Genomic DNA, 17541 nt, shown 5'->3' on the forward strand with positions numbered 1-17541 from the left:
AGTCAGGAAAAGATTATGAACCCTCAAGTATTAGAAACATGTTGTCTAGCATAGATAGGAAACTTAAAAACCAAACATATCCATATCTGATTACATGTATGTCAAACACTGGCCCCGAGTTCGGCCTATCAAGGGATGCATTCGCAGCAAGGTCCAAGTGTCTTAAAATACTAAGCAAAGGCAACAAGCCCAAAGCTGCTTCTCCACTGACAGACCACGAGATTGAGGCTATGTACCAGAAGCAGATTCTTGGTTGTCAGACGCCCAGCAATTACTGAATACAAAGTGGTGAACAACTGTGTGCACTTTGGCCTCCGGGGAACCACGGAGCAGTACAATCCTAAGTTTTAGTAATTTATTATTTGTGTAACCATTTTATTTAAGTTTTCTTCTATTGTGCCTGAAAAATAAGTTACATTGAAAGATTACAAATAATAAAATATATTACGCAAAATAAGTCAGCATAATGCATTTATTGCAAACGGCACAGCACAAAATTTTACATTTTCTATTTTAACAAGAAAGTTTTAAATTATTGTAAACTTATATTTGTTTTCATTTTTTCAAACTAAATTTTCTTACTTTTCTAGGTTTCCAATATTCATCTCTTTTTTAGCTGAGAAGACGTAATCTCAGGCAGGCAGAAGATGGCACAGAGTTCCTTAAACTGAAAAGCGCCAAACCAAAACAAGGACAGGAGGTGATATTTCAAACATCCGGAAAGTGCCGCTTAGGATGTATGCCACACAAGACGAAAGATGTCCCATTGCAGCCTACAAGTTGTATGCCCATTAACGACCCAAGGCATATTGTCAGCAAGGAAGTCCTTGCTAAGATTGCACCAAGGACCCAAGATTTGACAGGACCGAATAGCGAGTGATTTATGATGCAGAGGGTTGGCATGAATAAACTGGGGCACATGGTTCAAAGAATGGCTGAGCAGTGCGGGCTGGACCGTCATTGCCTGACAAGCCACTCTGTTTGCAAGCGAATGGTCCAAAAGCTCAGGGACGAGAACGTTGCACCAACTGATATTATACACTTCACAAGCCACAAAAACATCGAATCTGTATTGAATTACAGTGCCAATTCTGAAACAACACAGAAGGCCGGATCACATATCCTCTCTGGGAAACGACGCAATCCAGTTACTGAAACTGTGACGTCCCCACAATCACCAGCAAGGATTGAAATATGCAGTGAACAACACGTTGATCACGATGCAGCATCATCCCTCACGTCAAGCGCTGTCAAGGCCCCAACATCCGAACCTAGGCCCGTCAATATTCCGAACATTGATATTCATTCTTTCTCCACCCACTCGGCACAGAATAACGTGTCCCTCTCAAATTCGATGAAACTCCTTCAAGCACACTCTCAGTTTTATGGAGCAGTCTTCAATATACAAAATTTCAACTTTTACACAAAGTAATTCCAACGATTTGTGTAATTCGCGTGATATTTGTTTAATTTTTTGTTCCAGTTCTATTCGCTGTGTATAAACACTGTAATATGTTTCATTCATGATTGCAAATGGCGACTTTCTCCTGTTTAATGGAAAATTACATATTATCATTAAATACTTAATAGTTTATAATAAAAAATGTGTATTTAATGTATTGAATAAACTGAATCGATGTATATAATGTTTAATCTCTTCATTTTTCAGCAATCTTACGCTTAACTGCAGAACTATTTCGCGTTAATGCACAAGAAGATCGACATGTATTTATATTCAAACGCGAGTAAAAAATATGTTAAAAACTTAAAAATACAACCCCCGTTTTTACATTTCCTTTTAATTTAGATTCGTGACATTTTAAGCCTCGCCTTGTAAATCATTCTTCAACTCTTCGGATAAATTCAAGAACACAATCACACTAACATAGTACTCTATCATTCTTTCTTGGTATATTTCACCTTAATAGTCTTTTTATAAGATTTTTCTAAATAATGACTACATTTTTGTCTTGTCCATGACACCAAAATTATATTGAAGTCAAAAACAAATTAACACGATATGACGTCACGACGTAAATACATCAGTTGCGAAAATTATTTCCAAAAGAATAACATGCTCATACAAATGTATTGTTTTAATAATAATGATAATAACAATAAAACCAACAATAATAAATAATAAATAAACATAATAATTATCATAATAACAAAAATAGTAAAAACATATTAACAATTATAGTAGAAAAAAAATCCCCATCACCACTACAATTATTTTCATATACTTCATAAAACAAATATAAATGATTGAAAAATAATTATAATAAAAATAAATAATTTAACATTCACTTCATTCTTATAATCACCATTATAAGCAGTACCACTGTGTAATTATCAAAAATAAAAATTATCATCAGCAAAGTATTATTAACAACGGAAAATTTTAAATAATTATAATGCATATAGATTGTTTGAGTAAATACTAGTTTATTTTGTGACAAAAGACATGCATGAGTTTTAGACAGTTTATTTTGTATGAAAGTGTTTACATTTTCTGTTATGGTGAACTGATTTTTTCCGAATTGGTAAATATCGAAACATTTTAGAAATGAGAAAAAGTATGAAACTATATTTACCACACATTGAATATATTCAATCAGCTATTACTGTAGCCAACTAAGATCTCTACAATTGCAGTTCAGTTTATGAAATGAGTGAGTAATTTGGCAAATTTGCAACTTTTCATTTTGTCACACATACAATTGTTAACAATTATCTTCAAGTTACATACAAACACATTCCTGTGTTGACAAGTCCAGAGAGATGGGAACGTAGAACGAGTATGCTTTACTGCCATTTTGCTTTTGATATTTCCTTTAGTCCTACCGGTAATTAAGAGTGTAATACAAATTAAATTATACGTATCGGAAACTTTGAAATGTCTGTGTAATGTACAAATGTTTCGTATGTAATAGTAAATATTGATTTTGTTCATTTTTATTAAAAATATGTATTGTAAAAATTGATCCCAAAATGTATAGCAACTTGCCCAACTAAAGAAGCTATTTATTTTCGCATTAGAACCATTTCAATGAGTAAGTATTTTCGATATGTTATATTACTTTTAAAGCGAGTATATACATTCGTATAACTTTTTTTCAAAACAATAACGCGCTGATGAATGAAACAAATGAAACTAAACAGTTCAAAATAGGAAGTATAAGAAGAAAAAAGAAAGTACAGTTTATTGAAAGTTAAATATTTTTTCTGTACAGCAGAAACATAATTTATATACACAAGAAAAGTACACACATAAATCTCTGCAGATTCGTACATACGATAAGAAATATACAATTGCGGCTAAAAAAACATACAAGTCAACTTTTCGTTTTTGGCTTGCACATGTTAGTTATTAATTTCAAAAAGTAATATGATGCATGTTATATACTCGCTCTAAGAATGTTAGTGTATGCAAACCGATATGAACATAAAACGAAGTAACATGGCATTAATGTATTCAATAGTTAATGTATTTTATATTGACGAACTCTGGACACATAGATATGTTTTACATACATACTATATTTTATAAATTTGCTTTTCGAGATATAATCGGTTTAGTCATATACGATGTGATCGTTTTAAACATTTATTATGCATTCCACATGAGAAATATTGGTAACCTTTGATCGTATTTAGTCTGTTAATGACATTTTTATTTTTATTCTTTTTCAAGTATTAATTGAATAAAAAATGACTATAAGCACAATTATACAATATTTGATTCACAACATGTCATTATGTTTGTTGATTATTAATTCAGCTGAAATACCTTCCAATAGCCGATGACATAATTTTGCCGTGTTTTATTGCAGCCCAGTAGAAAAACAAAGAAAAAGAAAGCATTAAATATACATGCATATAAATACAGCTTCAAAGTTGTCTTATTACTACATTAATGTTAACTGTTTATTACCAGAACCAATGGAGATGTGTTGATCTGTTCAGATTGTTCATTCATTAGATTGTGTTCTTTCATTTGAATCCACCAAATATATGTTGTATGTGTTAAAACGATATGCAGAATCCAATTATGTCTGAAAATAACAAAATAGTCGTTAAAATAATATTCTTTGGGCGAACTTATACAAGTTTAAACAGAAAATTGACCATCAGGTTGTTGACGTAAATGTCTTAATTAAAATTTAGACTCCTGACGTCGATGTATAACCATGGAAACAAAACATGGTATTATATGTCAGTCTTGTTTGTCAATAGTCCACAAGCGATTGTGTCTGTAGTGCCGCCTGTGCATACTTGGTTCCTTTATATATGCGTTAGACTAACAGTTCGCGAACATTCACTAGAATGTTAGTTTTATTTTCGAATATCACGAACGTGATAGACAATAAAGAACGTTCATGACCAGAAGTGACACAATAACAACATTTCTTATCACGTTTACAAATATAGTATAACTATAGTTGTGTATGTGTATATCGGTATCTGGTTAACTGACTTAAAAATTATGTATATGCCAATATTGTTTATCTTGTACAAATGACTATTATAATAATTCATAAATATTATCATGTATGCATAACGAGAGAATGACTCTAATTGTTAGTATAATGAATATTTAGAATTGAAAAACCCAACACGCATGTCAAAATTGAAATAATTATAAGCACACAATTCCATTTTACATAGAATTCTCTTTTTTTTCAACAAAACAAATGTAATAAACATGTAACTAAAACAATGTACATTAATCGTTTAGTTGTGTACCTGTATGCGAAACTCTTGTGGTTAAACGTTTTTACCAGTTTAACTGGACATTCATCGACAATGCTTAACTAAAAATCGCGTTAAATTCCATGTTTTATTGATTTTGTATCCTTCAGAATGTCAAACTAATTTTTATTTTTTATGCCGATTTTTCTTTTCGTCCTCCAGTGATTTGTGGACACTTGTGAAGGAGGCCTGTGCAAGGAATCTAAAGAAAAAATAGTGCTTGCTTATTTGATTAAATAATTAGGGCAAACAATAAGACAACGTGGTTTTCCTTTTTGCAATAAAACTCCAATTTGTTCTTTAATGACTTATATAGAACGTTTAATCAAAAAAGTGTGTGTTAAAAAAACAGTTTACATTTTATAAAGCTAACGCCGCTGCGAAAACAAGTGTTGGAAACAGTATTAATAATTAAACAGACTTACCTCGGCGTGCAAAGAAATCTGTCATAGATTGACTTCGTCCATCTAGGGAATGAACTGACCCTCTTGGGGACTTCATCTTGAGATCCTGTGACTGTGCATTCTTAATAGATTCTGTTTTCATTTTCGTCATATCTGATGTAATAAACGGTACCGGAGATGACGCAACACAATCTGTCACGGATGCACTTCGCTCATTAAGGGTAAGCATTGACCCGCTATAGGACAGCATCTTAAGATCCTGTGACGGTGCAGGCCTCTTAGATTCCATTTTATTTTTCGTTATCTCTGATGTCACAGACGGTACCGGAGAACACGGAAAGAAATCTGTAGTAGATCTACTTCGCTCATTTCGGGTATGCATTGACCCTCTATAGGGCAGCATCTTAAGATCCTGTGACTGTGAAGGCCTCTTAGATTCCATTTTATTCTTCTTGATCTCTGATGTCGCAGAAGGTACCGGAGAAGACGGAAAGAAATCTGTAGTAGATCTTCTCCGCTCATTAAGGGTATGCATTGACCCTTTATTTGACAGTATCTTCATATCCTGTGACGGTGCATGCCTCTTAGATTCCACTTGATTTCTCTTGATAACTGATGTTACAGAGGGTGCCGAAGAAGAACTTCGCTCATTTAGAGTATGACCTGACCATCTAGGGGACTTCATCTTGAGATCCTTTGGCTGAGCATGCTCCTTAGATTCGTTTTTCATTTTATTGATCTCCGATGCTTCAAAAGGTTTCGAAGAAGACGGTAAATCTTTGGCCTTTATCGGAGGTCTAACCTGAATTCTTAGTCTAGCAATCTCGTTGGTTAGGGTATTATCCTTTTGAGATTTGTAAATTATTACGTATCCAAACGCATCATCTTGGTCGTAGATGTTGTTCTGAAGACGAACGTAAAACGATTGCTGACACGGACGACTTTTCAGGAACTGAATTTTCCTTGTCAATGAAGAGGCATTATCTTCTAAACGAACATTTCCCTGATAAATAAAGTTCAACCGATAGATTAAAAATTGCAGTTTTACGTATAATTGTTTCTTATGCAAAGCTAATGGTATTGAAGTTATATGTCAATGCGTTTTGTCGACCGGTTTAAATATATAGTATTAAATAACTATTGTAACATAAATAACGTTATTAGTAGTAAAAGTAGTAGTATGAGTATTATTAGTATTATTAGAATGTTAATAGTATTAGTATTATTATTATTTATAACGGCAATTGTTGGTTGGTTTGTGTGTGTTGGTTATCTCACATATCTCATCAATGCACATTCCAGACCTTTCTCTAACTAATTAACCCGCACTTCTGAGAGAATCGTGGTTTATGTCAAACCTGAATGTCCGCGACGAAGCTGTCGCCAGGTGCCGCCATGATCGCCCAAGTCTCCGGTGGATACTGCTCCGCGTATCCCCTCTTTACCCATTTCTCCCGCTGGCGTTGACTTTTGTGTGTGAGATGACACTCGATAACCACCTTATGTCGTAACCCTTAGTACGAAATCTTTTAAATTATTATCACGTTTCGGCTTTTAAGACATATTGGAAAATTGTGTATGAACATCAGTTTCTTTCTGATTCAGTCTTACTCCAAATAGGCACGAAGTATGTTCCCATCACAGACAGCCCAATTTATATTTTAAATAATATTTATAGTACTAATGTATTTTCATGTAATACATTAAAGGGACCGTCAACCACGAATGACGAAAAATGAAAAGTTATAAAATAACGTATTTTTTTACAATTATTAGTTTATATTGATTACAATATATTACGACTGGTATATTACATTACTTGAAAAAAGTTGGTTAGTTTTCATATTTTAAGTATATACGGTAATAAATTTTACTGGGTACAGGTACCAGGTAACTACCAGTTAACTATAAATAACGCAAATAGATTGATCATCATCGTCACGTGGTAAACCCAAGAATGCAAAATGTGCATGCGTAGTGAATTGTATATATTTTATATATAAAATGATCAATCTACTTGCGTCATTTATAGCGTGTATATTGTTATGTCACCTATTTTCGCAATGTACTTTCGATTTCACATCGCGAAATCTTATTACCGAATATACTGAAAATATTAACTTTTTTCAAGTAATGTAATATACCAGTCGTTATATTTTAATCAATATAAACTAATAATTGTAAAAAATACGGTATTTTAGAACTTTTCTTTTTTAGTCATTCGTGGTTGACGGTCCCTTTAAATCAACTTCTATATATGATAAATAAAAAACACTAATGTTTCTGTTTTCAAGCAAATCCTTTCAAACGATACACGGCAGATGAGCAAAATAAAACAAATGAACGCCAAATCAGATATGTAACTGTGTTCCAATACATCTTTCTTTACACACAAAAAACTATTTGAAGTCATAAAACAAATCAAGTCAAGACGTTATATTTTCGAAACAACGAAATGCAATTTTAAAACTATATTTTAAAACGGTTATTTTAATCAAAATAGGAATAAACGTTAAACTTAACAATTTTTAAAAACTTTACCCGTTACATCCTCTGCATCCTGTTGAACTAATGCATAAAACGAAACTGGTCTTCTTTTCTTGATCGCGTCAACCATACTTTGTTGAACTTCTCTAAGTTTTATTACAGAATCAACTTTTTCAAGCCATGTTGAAGTGAACCTAAAACCAAGTTCAATATTTTAATGTGACAATAGTGCGATTCATGTTTGGCGAAAACATTAAATATTACAATGTATTAACAATTTATAATTACATAATAAATAAATCATCAATGTCAGTATGTAAATCCGCGAGTTTAATGAACATTGACCTCGTCATTAAATAGTAATGTATTTAATAATGACTGTAGAAGAAATGTTAATAAAAAAAGTCATACACGCAGAATTGCGAAACTTCAAAGACGATTTTCCCGTTCGCAACTTGTGGATGAACAGGCAATATTTCCAAGGCGTTTTCCTCATTTAACTCCATCTCGTTAGCATGGATTATTACAATATTGTCGTTGACCGTCACCCCTTTTCCAAGTGGTAGTGTAAGGGTTACATTCTTCTTAGGCTGGTTTCCTGTCAAATGAATAAAATGACGTAAATAAGTGAAGTTGATTCAAAATTAGTGTTTTGGGCCATTGGTCACGTGCCATACAGATATGATTTCGTGCTCCATTACAAATGCTCTTCAGCTTGTGCAGCTGAAGTTTCGCTGGATATTGTAAAGAAAATGTTGATATTAGCAAATCGCGAATGATTGGATAAGAAAACTGCACGAACCTGATAAATTGATCTGGTACAAGTTTGTAAGAAGATCAGACGAGTATTTCGTTGTTTGACTTTCTGTGGCCTTACTTCTGGTAGCCGTTTCTAAATATTTACGCTCTACATCCTCTTCAGATTCTGATGCATCGAATGCCTCTGCCACATCATCAATTGGATTCGTTTCAATAATCTATATCGTCAGTGAGTAAAAAATGTTTTTCAAATAAAATCTTTGTTTGAGGTTTAATTTACATCACCGATTGATTTGCTTATGTTTTGTTTACAGAATAGAGTCAATATTGATTTGCTCGCAAACACTTTTCAATTGAAGCAATTTTGATTTTAGAGTAAACTGAGCTTGTCACAGTAGTAACATATGGCCACAACCATTAGTCCCTTCTATTGAAAAGGAGTATATATTTAGCACATTTTTATCGTTGTGGTAAACGATGCCCATGTTCCATTTTCTTTCATAACGACCAATGTATACAAGGTTGAATGATAAATATACATGAATGTTAAAAAAATGACATCAGAACAGCGTCTGTCTTTGAAAATAAAGATACACAGACAAACAGTTATGGATTCCCATGTTTTTCAAGAGTACTCCACCATATCTCCTCACTTCCAACAGATTGTACAGTTAGAAAATCGTTGTTATAATATATTTTTATTAAGCCTAAATATACCACCTAGTTACCTGCAGACTCAATACGGTCCCTGTCTCAAATGACCCTGACTGGATGTCCATAGCAAAGCCCGGGTCCATGTCCGACGTTATCGTTGCTTCTTGTTCCCCCACGATTTTCTCCTCGACCCTCTGACGGATATTTATCATACAGATACACGTTGTGTCCGGCACCAATGTGACTTCCAGTGGAAGGTAGACGTTCTATTTGTATGAAAAGCCGATACAACATCGAGCGTTAAAAGTCTAACTGCGAGTTGTTCGTTCTTCCATTATTTAACAAGGGACAAAATTGTCACAAAACCAGGTTTTCATTGTGAAAAAAAATCTGATAAAGGGAGACAACTCAAACTGAACTTTTCAAATGAACAAACAAAATTAACCCCCTTTGTAAGTTTGTTTTAAAATAAATCTATTTTAAGTCGTGGCGACCTTGACATTGGAGATATTGACGTGATTCTTTCGTGCGACACACCGTCCCATGATGGTGAACAAATGTGCCAAATGATTTTAAAATCTCATAATGAATGACATAGTTATAGCCCAGACAAGCTCATTTATGGCTATTTTTTACCTTTGAACTCAAAGTGTGACCTTGACCTTGGAGATATTGACGTAATTTTTTCGCGCAACACACCGTCTAATGATGGTTAACAAATGTGCCAAACGATTTTAAAATCTCACAATGAACGACAAAGTTATTGCCCGGACAAGCTTGTTCCGCCCGCCCGCCAGCCCGCCAGCCAGCCAGCCAGCCAGCCAGCCAGCCAGCCCGCCCGCATTCGCCAATCTAATAACCAGTTTTTCCTTCGGAAAACCTGGTTAAAAATTGCCACAATTTGTTTCAGACTGAATTGAAGTTAACTATCATGATCGTGACATCGATGAATTGTTACGATATCATTACACGCAATACAGCAAATTTAACTGTAAACCAACCGAATAATATTTCTTTAAGTTTTCGTGTTGATATACAAACATGTACTAGATTTGCAATCAGTTTATACCAAAAAAAAAACAAGTAGTTCCCTCTACAATTATATTTGCCTACCGCGCTTAGCAACTTGGATAAAAGGCATATATTTATTTAATAACACGACAATCTATATACAATGTACGGCATATTTGTGCCAATTTGTGAAAAGATGGGTATTATACGTGGCCAGTGTGGCCCCAGACCAGCCTCCGCATCCTCGTAAACTGGTTAGGAGCGACCCTGTCCGCTAATGAGACCACGAAACAATGTGCGACTTTATGGCCGCATATGGCGTAATACCCATTGTTGAAGCTGTTCATGTGGTACATTTATTAAAAGAAAAGTTATGCTTAATCTTAACCTTTCCGGTCGTTGCATATTCATCTGCCACAAAGTCGTCATATTTGCCACCCAGAAACCGGACAACCATCTCCTCTTTCTCTGAAGGCGCCTGGTACACAGGTAGATATAACAAAGCTTTGCAGTCCTGGTTAACGTCAAATACACGGATATGATACACGTCTTCAAACGTGAATTCTTCTTCCAAATGAGGGATTTCAACGGTCGCGTGTTCGACTTTCTCTCGACGGCAATATATACCGGTGTGAAACCCTTCGGGTATGTCAAGATGGGCAACAATAACACCGACTCTGACGAGTAGATTGGGTTTTTCCATTTCCACCCGCGTTAATTTCGTGCCTATGGCTCGAATATTTCTGTCAAGAAATGTTTTTTTTTTATTTTTGCTCTTATATGAAACAAATTTCACACAGGCTACATTGCATTTATGTCGGTAGTTGGTTCGAGAAGAAGCCCTAACTAAAGTGGCTTCATAACTATAGTAAGCACCCATTATTTAATATAACAACATACACTCATATAATAAATGAAAATCCTACAGCTTTCATTTGTGATCTATAAAAATTTAATGTACATGTATAAGTTTTATTACTTAAAATGAAATAATCTACCACGATCCGCAAATGTTTCTACATAAAAGGAAATATTAAAGCGGGTTATTATGCATCAGTATGTATGGGCTGAGAATATCGTTTTGTTAAAGCACTTCTTCTTGAATGTTTAATACACTTACTTTCCCGCAACATTAAAGAAACGTTCTGCAAAAAAACAATTCCTGCGTTGTGCGTACAAAAGAGTTAATGTTTGGATGATTTTGGTCTTTATTTTGCATTTAATAGAATAAAACTTCTCTGTTCAAAAGTACATATGACGTCCCTTATTTTGTTCGAAATTTACTGATAAAGAAACTTTGAAATGTATTGTAACAGAAAAGCGACCCGACATGAAGTTCAAGAATAAGCGCATTAACAAGTAATCTCGAATTAGATTTGACTTTGAGAAATTGAAAGATCCACAGAGGCAGCCGGTGTGCAGCCTTTAACATCCTAGACAGTAACATGAACACTATCACCAACGACATCATGGAAGTCCTGCGGCCATCGACCGAACAAATTGTTGGAAGAGAGAAGAGAAGGAACATTGGTGACGAACAAGATCATGGACTTCGGCGACAAAGCAATAGAGCTGATAACTTTGAAGTGAACCAGTCATTTATTTTACACAAAGAACCAGAAAGCGAAAATGGAGTTTATGAAGTAAATGAAAAACAGGCATAGGAGTGAATTTAGGAGCAATTTAACAACACTGACAACGAGATTACCACAGGCAGCACTAAGAAGGCATCTACCACCCTGAAGACCCTCACACAGACCAGTCAGCCCAAGGCCAGAGATATAACAAACGGCTGACGGGAACCGCCTGACGGAGATTGCGGCAATCCTGAACGGGTTGATTGAATACTGCAGCGACTTCTATAACTACCCGCTTTGAAAAAAACATAAGTCTGCTTCAGAACGAACGCAGACCAGAACCGGAAGACGTCCATACTTAAGGCAGAGGAGGAAGCAACGCGAAATCTTAAGGCGTCTCCGGGAGTTGACAACGTCTTTTCAACGTGCTGTTTAAGCACGGAGGAGATGAGGCAACGACTGCAGCACTGGACCCAGTATCAAGTCATCCCCTACTAAAAAGGGCAACCTAAAGCTGTTCCAGATTTATCGAACCATCAACCTTATCAGTCAGCTCAGCAAAGGAAAGCTACGCAGACTCTCTGAAAGACCAGAAACATTCGAAATGGAAGTCATCGCGGTGAACGCAAGAACAACATCTGTGCTAAAATCCCTACAGCACGGCTGCGAGACCTGGACGCTGTACGCGGACACGAACAAAGAACACAGGAACTTAAACATAACTGTCTCCGAAGACTTCTCTACATCTCCTACATGGGGCAAAAGAGCAACGAGTACGTCCGGAACATGCAGAACTGGTTGGTCCACAGAAATCCCTCTGGGCGACCGTCAACCAACGAAAGATGGCTTTGTCGCCAGACACGACTCACTTTGCAAGACTGTGCTCCAGGAATCGCAAGAGGGAGGTCGACATTGAAGCCGTCAGAAGAAAAGCTGGATAGACAATTTGAAAGAGTGGTCGTCACACCCCATGGATAAGCTACTTACAGCAGCCCACAACAGACCTGACTGGCAGAACGATCAAGGGAATAATGAAGATGATGATAATGATGATGATGAGGAGGAGGAGGAGGAGAAAGAGGAAGAGGAGACTGATGATGATTAAAGCTAACAATGATTATACATCAAAATATCCTTACCCTGCGTTCATGGATATTAAAAGCGACTCGTACATCTGTAGTGTGCTTCGGATTATGTTGGTCTTCGCTAAATCGACCGGCAGTTGTCCATCCTGTAACAAGTTACTGCATTAATCGTAACCGCAATGTTATAAGATTTCCAATTACAACTTTATGTTTTTTCGAAATGAACTTGCCACTGTACGATCAGATTGCGTTGGCACTTCTTTTGTATTAACTCTCTAGGAGTAGCAAAAACTTTAACTTATATTGATAAACATGAATACTTTTTCCTCTAAAGTAAGGTATGTACTTAGTCGCAAAATGTATTTTGCATTGACGAAGTATGGTTTAAAGATATTATATGCGGCTTGTTCGTTTATACATCGAACAAATTTCAATATTTTGCACTCAAAAAGAGCTCCTTAAATAAAAATTTCTGATTATAAATGCAAACTCCGGTAGCCACGGCCAAATGATCAAATAAATTAAAAGGACTACTGACATTGTTCTTTATTCCTGATTTGGCGCCTTTAATAAGAAGCCCCTCCATCGCTTCCTGTGCGCCTGATTCTAGCGCCACGTGCAGCGGAGTATTTCCGGTTTTCTGAAATAAAACGTTTTCATCTGTAAGTATGATTATAATATAAGCCGACAACGGGTCTTATGTCGTATGCGACATGCAGAGCTAAGTCTTATGCGATCACGAAACATTCCGAGATTCGTACAGACTTGTCCGAAGCTACACTGTCAGCTGATGGTACCACGAAACCTTGAGAAATTCGCGCAGACTGGTTCGAATTCACCATGTCCGCTGATGGGAATACGAAACCTTGAGAGATTCGCGCAGACTGGTCACAAGCTTCCCTGTCAACTAATGAGGCCACGAAACCTTGCGTTATTGACTGGGACTGGTTCTAGGCTACCCTGTCCGCTAATGAGACCACGAAATATTGCGTGATTTGCACAGACTGGTCAGAAGCTACCATGTCCGCTAATGAGACGACGCAATCTTGTGTGATTCGCCCAGACTGGTTCTATGCTACCCTGTCCGCTTATGAGACGACGCAATCTTGTGTTATTCGCGCAGACTGGTCCGAGGCTACCATGTCCGCTAATGAGACCACGTAATTTTGAGTGATTCGCAAAAGTCAGAAGCTACCATGTCCGCTAATGAGACGACGCAATCTTGTGTGATTCGCGCAGACTGGTCCGAAGCTATCATGTCCGCTAATGAGGCCACGAAACCTTGGTGTAATTTTTGCAGACTGGTCCGAAGCTTCTCTGTCCGCTAATGAGGCCACGCAATCGTGCGTGATTCGCGCAGACTGGTCCAAAGCTACCCTGTCCGCTAATGTTGCCACGCAATCGTGCGTGATTCACGCAAACTGGTCAGAAGCTTCCATGTCCGCTAATGAGACCACGACACCTTGCGTGATTCGCGCAGACTGATCAGAAGCTACCCTGTCCCCTTATGAGACCACGAAACTGTGCGTCGCTTTGCAGCGGACATGGAAGTTCCTGACTAGTTTATGCGACTGTGCAGGATGGTCTGGGGCTACACTGGCCGCATATGGCATAAACTCTATTTTCGCAACAACGGCTCATTGAATGATCAGCACAATAGACGATATGATCTTCGATTTATAATCACGCAGGCAGGCCTGTCAAATGCAATTGAGTGTATTCATACGAAGAGTATAACAGAGGTATGATGTTCTGTAAATCAATTAAATGTCATAGTGGTTTAATTAACTGTTAAAACTACCTATTTAATGATAACATCTACACATGTTGGCTTATTTTGTTTGTGAAGGGATCGTGAGGGGATAGTTTAGCGAAACGGTCGCTAGGGCGTAGTTGATATGGTGTCCGCCTAGCTGGAGGTCATGGGTTCGATCCCTACCGTGGGAGCGTTCTCTAGATGTCTCTCAAAGACACTAATTACTGGTTCTGATCCCAAGAAACGGACTCAAAAGCGTTTCAAATAATCCGTAGGCTTTCGATGTAATCGAGCTAAAATATAAATAGGTTTAAACTTAACGTTGAGTAACGTTTTCCGGGAACCCCCCACCTTGTTTGTAATATTTGGATCCATTCCAAAATCTACGAGAGCCTCTATGACATCCATCGTTTGCTCTCGTACTGCCTTGTGTAACGGAGCTTCCCCGTCCTGTAAACACAATCACAATACATACAGACTTTTGTTGTTCCGTAAATTACGATACAAAGGAGCGAAATATATACTTAAGCCGATTTGTAGTGTGTACACTTCTACCGAAGGACATTTATAATAAAACAGACGAACATATTAGCAATGACTACTAACCAGATCATTGAGGGGGTTCATATCGGCCTTATGGGTTCTCAAGAAGTCCACTATGTCCAGGTAGCCACCCTTTGCTGCGAAGTGCATCGCCGTGTTTCCGTGCTGGAACATATATAAGATTGGGTGATACGTTCTTGAGAATGCGGATTTTTGAAGAAAAAAAACGTCAATCGATTTCCGCAAACAGGGCTTTTTAGTTGTATTTTCACATAACTTATGATACGCTTTTTTTAGTACCAAGCAGTAGCGCGTTAGATTTTTCTTTCAAATGACACGGGGTTTGTATCCGGGGAGGGAAATATGCATATTTCTTGCTATAATAATTATTAAACACTATCCTTAATGCTATTCTTATTAAGTGAATATATTAAAGGGCAGTTGTTTTCAAGTACAGAAATCTGTGAACAAAGACATTTGATATTTGCGTACCACATTTTTCTGTTCAAAGTCTACGCCAGCATTGTGAAGAAATTTGATGTAATCAAGTCTCCCCTTCCATGAAGCCAGATGAATGGCGCTGTCACCTCGCTATATAGCAAACACATACATGCCTTTGATAGTGCGATAATAACATTCCAATAATATACATTATCATGATGCATGTATTAGTGTGAGTCCACATTACATAACATAAATTGTGTAGCACATGTCTGGAAATTACTGGAATGTAAATCTTTAACTTAAATTATACATACACCATTAGTTTAAACATATGTATTTCTTTTGTCAAGTACAATATATCAAAATACACAATACAATAAATATCAGAAAAGGATTGAAACGAAAGAAATAATCCTTATATGGTTTCTCTCCTTGGGATTATGTTTACACATTATTGGCAATGTATTAGGAACAATATAACTTAGTTGGTGCTAGACATAGGAAATGTGAGTGATACATATACGTAGGTTTTGAAAAAAAAAAGAAAAAACGAAATCTAAAAAAGAGGAAAAGAAGGAATACAATAAGCAAATAGGCAACTTAGGATGAAGGATTGTAAATGCGAGGACTATGATTTAAAACAGCAGCGACTAATCGTAACCGGATTGTAAAGCGAATCGCCGGGATTATTTAATAAATTGTTGAACATGTAGGAACATTTCAGAGTTTTCAGTTTCGTTAAGATGTGTATTACCGAAAAGTAGTATATCAAGCTCAACATCACTGGTTATTCCGGTGATATTATTCATTAATGTAATACGCATAGTGTTAAAGCGAGGGCATACGCGAAGGAAGTGATGTTTGGACTCAATATCTCCACAGGAGCACACTGGGGATGCAATTATGTTTTTTGCGTAAAGGTGTTCATTAAGTGCACTCGATTAAGTCCTTATCCGCGTATGAAGTATTTGGAGGTAACGTTTTCCTACATAAAAGTACGGTGGTGTTTTAATTAAATTATTTTTAAGGTTAGATTTAAATACATGTATACTCAACGATTCACTATGTTTAATTTCTTCTGGTAGTATATTCCATTGCATAATCAAAGAAATGTCACTTATTACTTAAAACAAACTCGGCATACAGAAAAAATCAATTCCAAACTCGCGATGCAAACATTAAGCTATTTACTTTTAAAGTCTATCAATGCATCGTGAACATCCAGATAAGATTATGGAATATTATCACAAATCATTATTATGAACGTTTCCATAGAAAATGCCCTTACATGGTCAACCTTGAAGTCGATGTTACCATCTGTGAGAAGTCCTTGTACCTCCCGATCGCGCTCCGCTGAGATTGCCTTCAGCAATTTGTAACCGCGCTCCTGATTTGAAAGATGATACGAATGTGTTCATTTGCCGATATTTAACACATTTACTTAGAGCTGCCCTAACATCAGACTCAATTAGCCTTGTACACTTTGAGATATATGGAACCGGTTATAATGCCAAGACACAGTTTGGCATATTTACATTACGATTCACTTTTCGAATAAAACAAAGCACGAACATATTATTAAAATTATAATTGTTAAACTGTCCATCTGTTGGTACCACCAACAATTGTTATCCCAAACATGCCATATATCTTCCTTGTTACTTATGGTATCCATTTCAAATGTGTACCAATATTTATTAACATTGTAATTTGTACAAAAAAGGCCCAACAGGCCTACATATGAAGAGTATTTAACAGTTTTGTACGTATTACGTACGTCTTTTTTATATCATTGTTTATGCTTAAATAACATTCTGTAGTTAAATAGTGAAATCACAACATAACTATTTCCAAACATCGACAAGATATTAATATTATCGGCTTAAACTGCATACCCATTAATAGACTGTGTAATATATTATGTAATTTTCTTGAGCTTTTTTTTCATGTTCAGCTCATCATCACAATATTCAAGGTACAGAAAATATAATATGATCGAAATTAATTTGAGACACAGGGTTTAATTGTGTTTGCAATGGTCATGTTAATATTAAAATTGTGTTGCTTTT

At 36.2% G+C, this 17541-nt stretch overlaps 1 protein-coding gene across 2 annotated transcripts; it reads right to left on the reverse strand.

Annotated features, from left to right (window-relative positions):
* Positions 1 to 290: 290 nt before the first annotated feature.
* Positions 291 to 17404, reverse strand: LOC127880061 (uncharacterized). Of its 2 annotated transcripts, XM_052427288.1 has the most exons (17): positions 16761 to 17404; positions 15521 to 15619; positions 15092 to 15193; positions 14837 to 14935; positions 13268 to 13369; positions 12784 to 12875; positions 10456 to 10810; positions 9131 to 9322; positions 8446 to 8620; positions 8055 to 8241; positions 7698 to 7837; positions 6515 to 6669; positions 5178 to 6159; positions 4747 to 4954; positions 3935 to 4055; positions 583 to 1547; positions 291 to 400 (listed from the first exon to the last, which is right to left on the reverse strand). In XM_052427288.1, the coding sequence occupies exons 3-14, from the start codon at positions 15176 to 15178 to the stop codon at positions 4872 to 4874; spliced, it is 2649 nt and encodes an 882-aa protein (XP_052283248.1). In that variant the 5' UTR covers positions 15179 to 15193; positions 15521 to 15619; positions 16761 to 17404; the 3' UTR covers positions 291 to 400; positions 583 to 1547; positions 3935 to 4055; positions 4747 to 4871. The 2 variants fall into 2 exon arrangements, with proteins under 2 accessions (XP_052283248.1, XP_052283247.1); XM_052427287.1 differs by lacking the exons at positions 291 to 400; positions 583 to 1547 and having other exon boundaries at positions 2233 to 4055.
* Positions 17405 to 17541: the final 137 nt, after the last annotated feature.

Source organism: Dreissena polymorpha, chromosome 4 (genome assembly GCF_020536995.1).
Source record: "Dreissena polymorpha isolate Duluth1 chromosome 4, UMN_Dpol_1.0, whole genome shotgun sequence".
NCBI classification, from domain to species: domain Eukaryota; kingdom Metazoa; phylum Mollusca; class Bivalvia; order Myida; family Dreissenidae; genus Dreissena; species Dreissena polymorpha.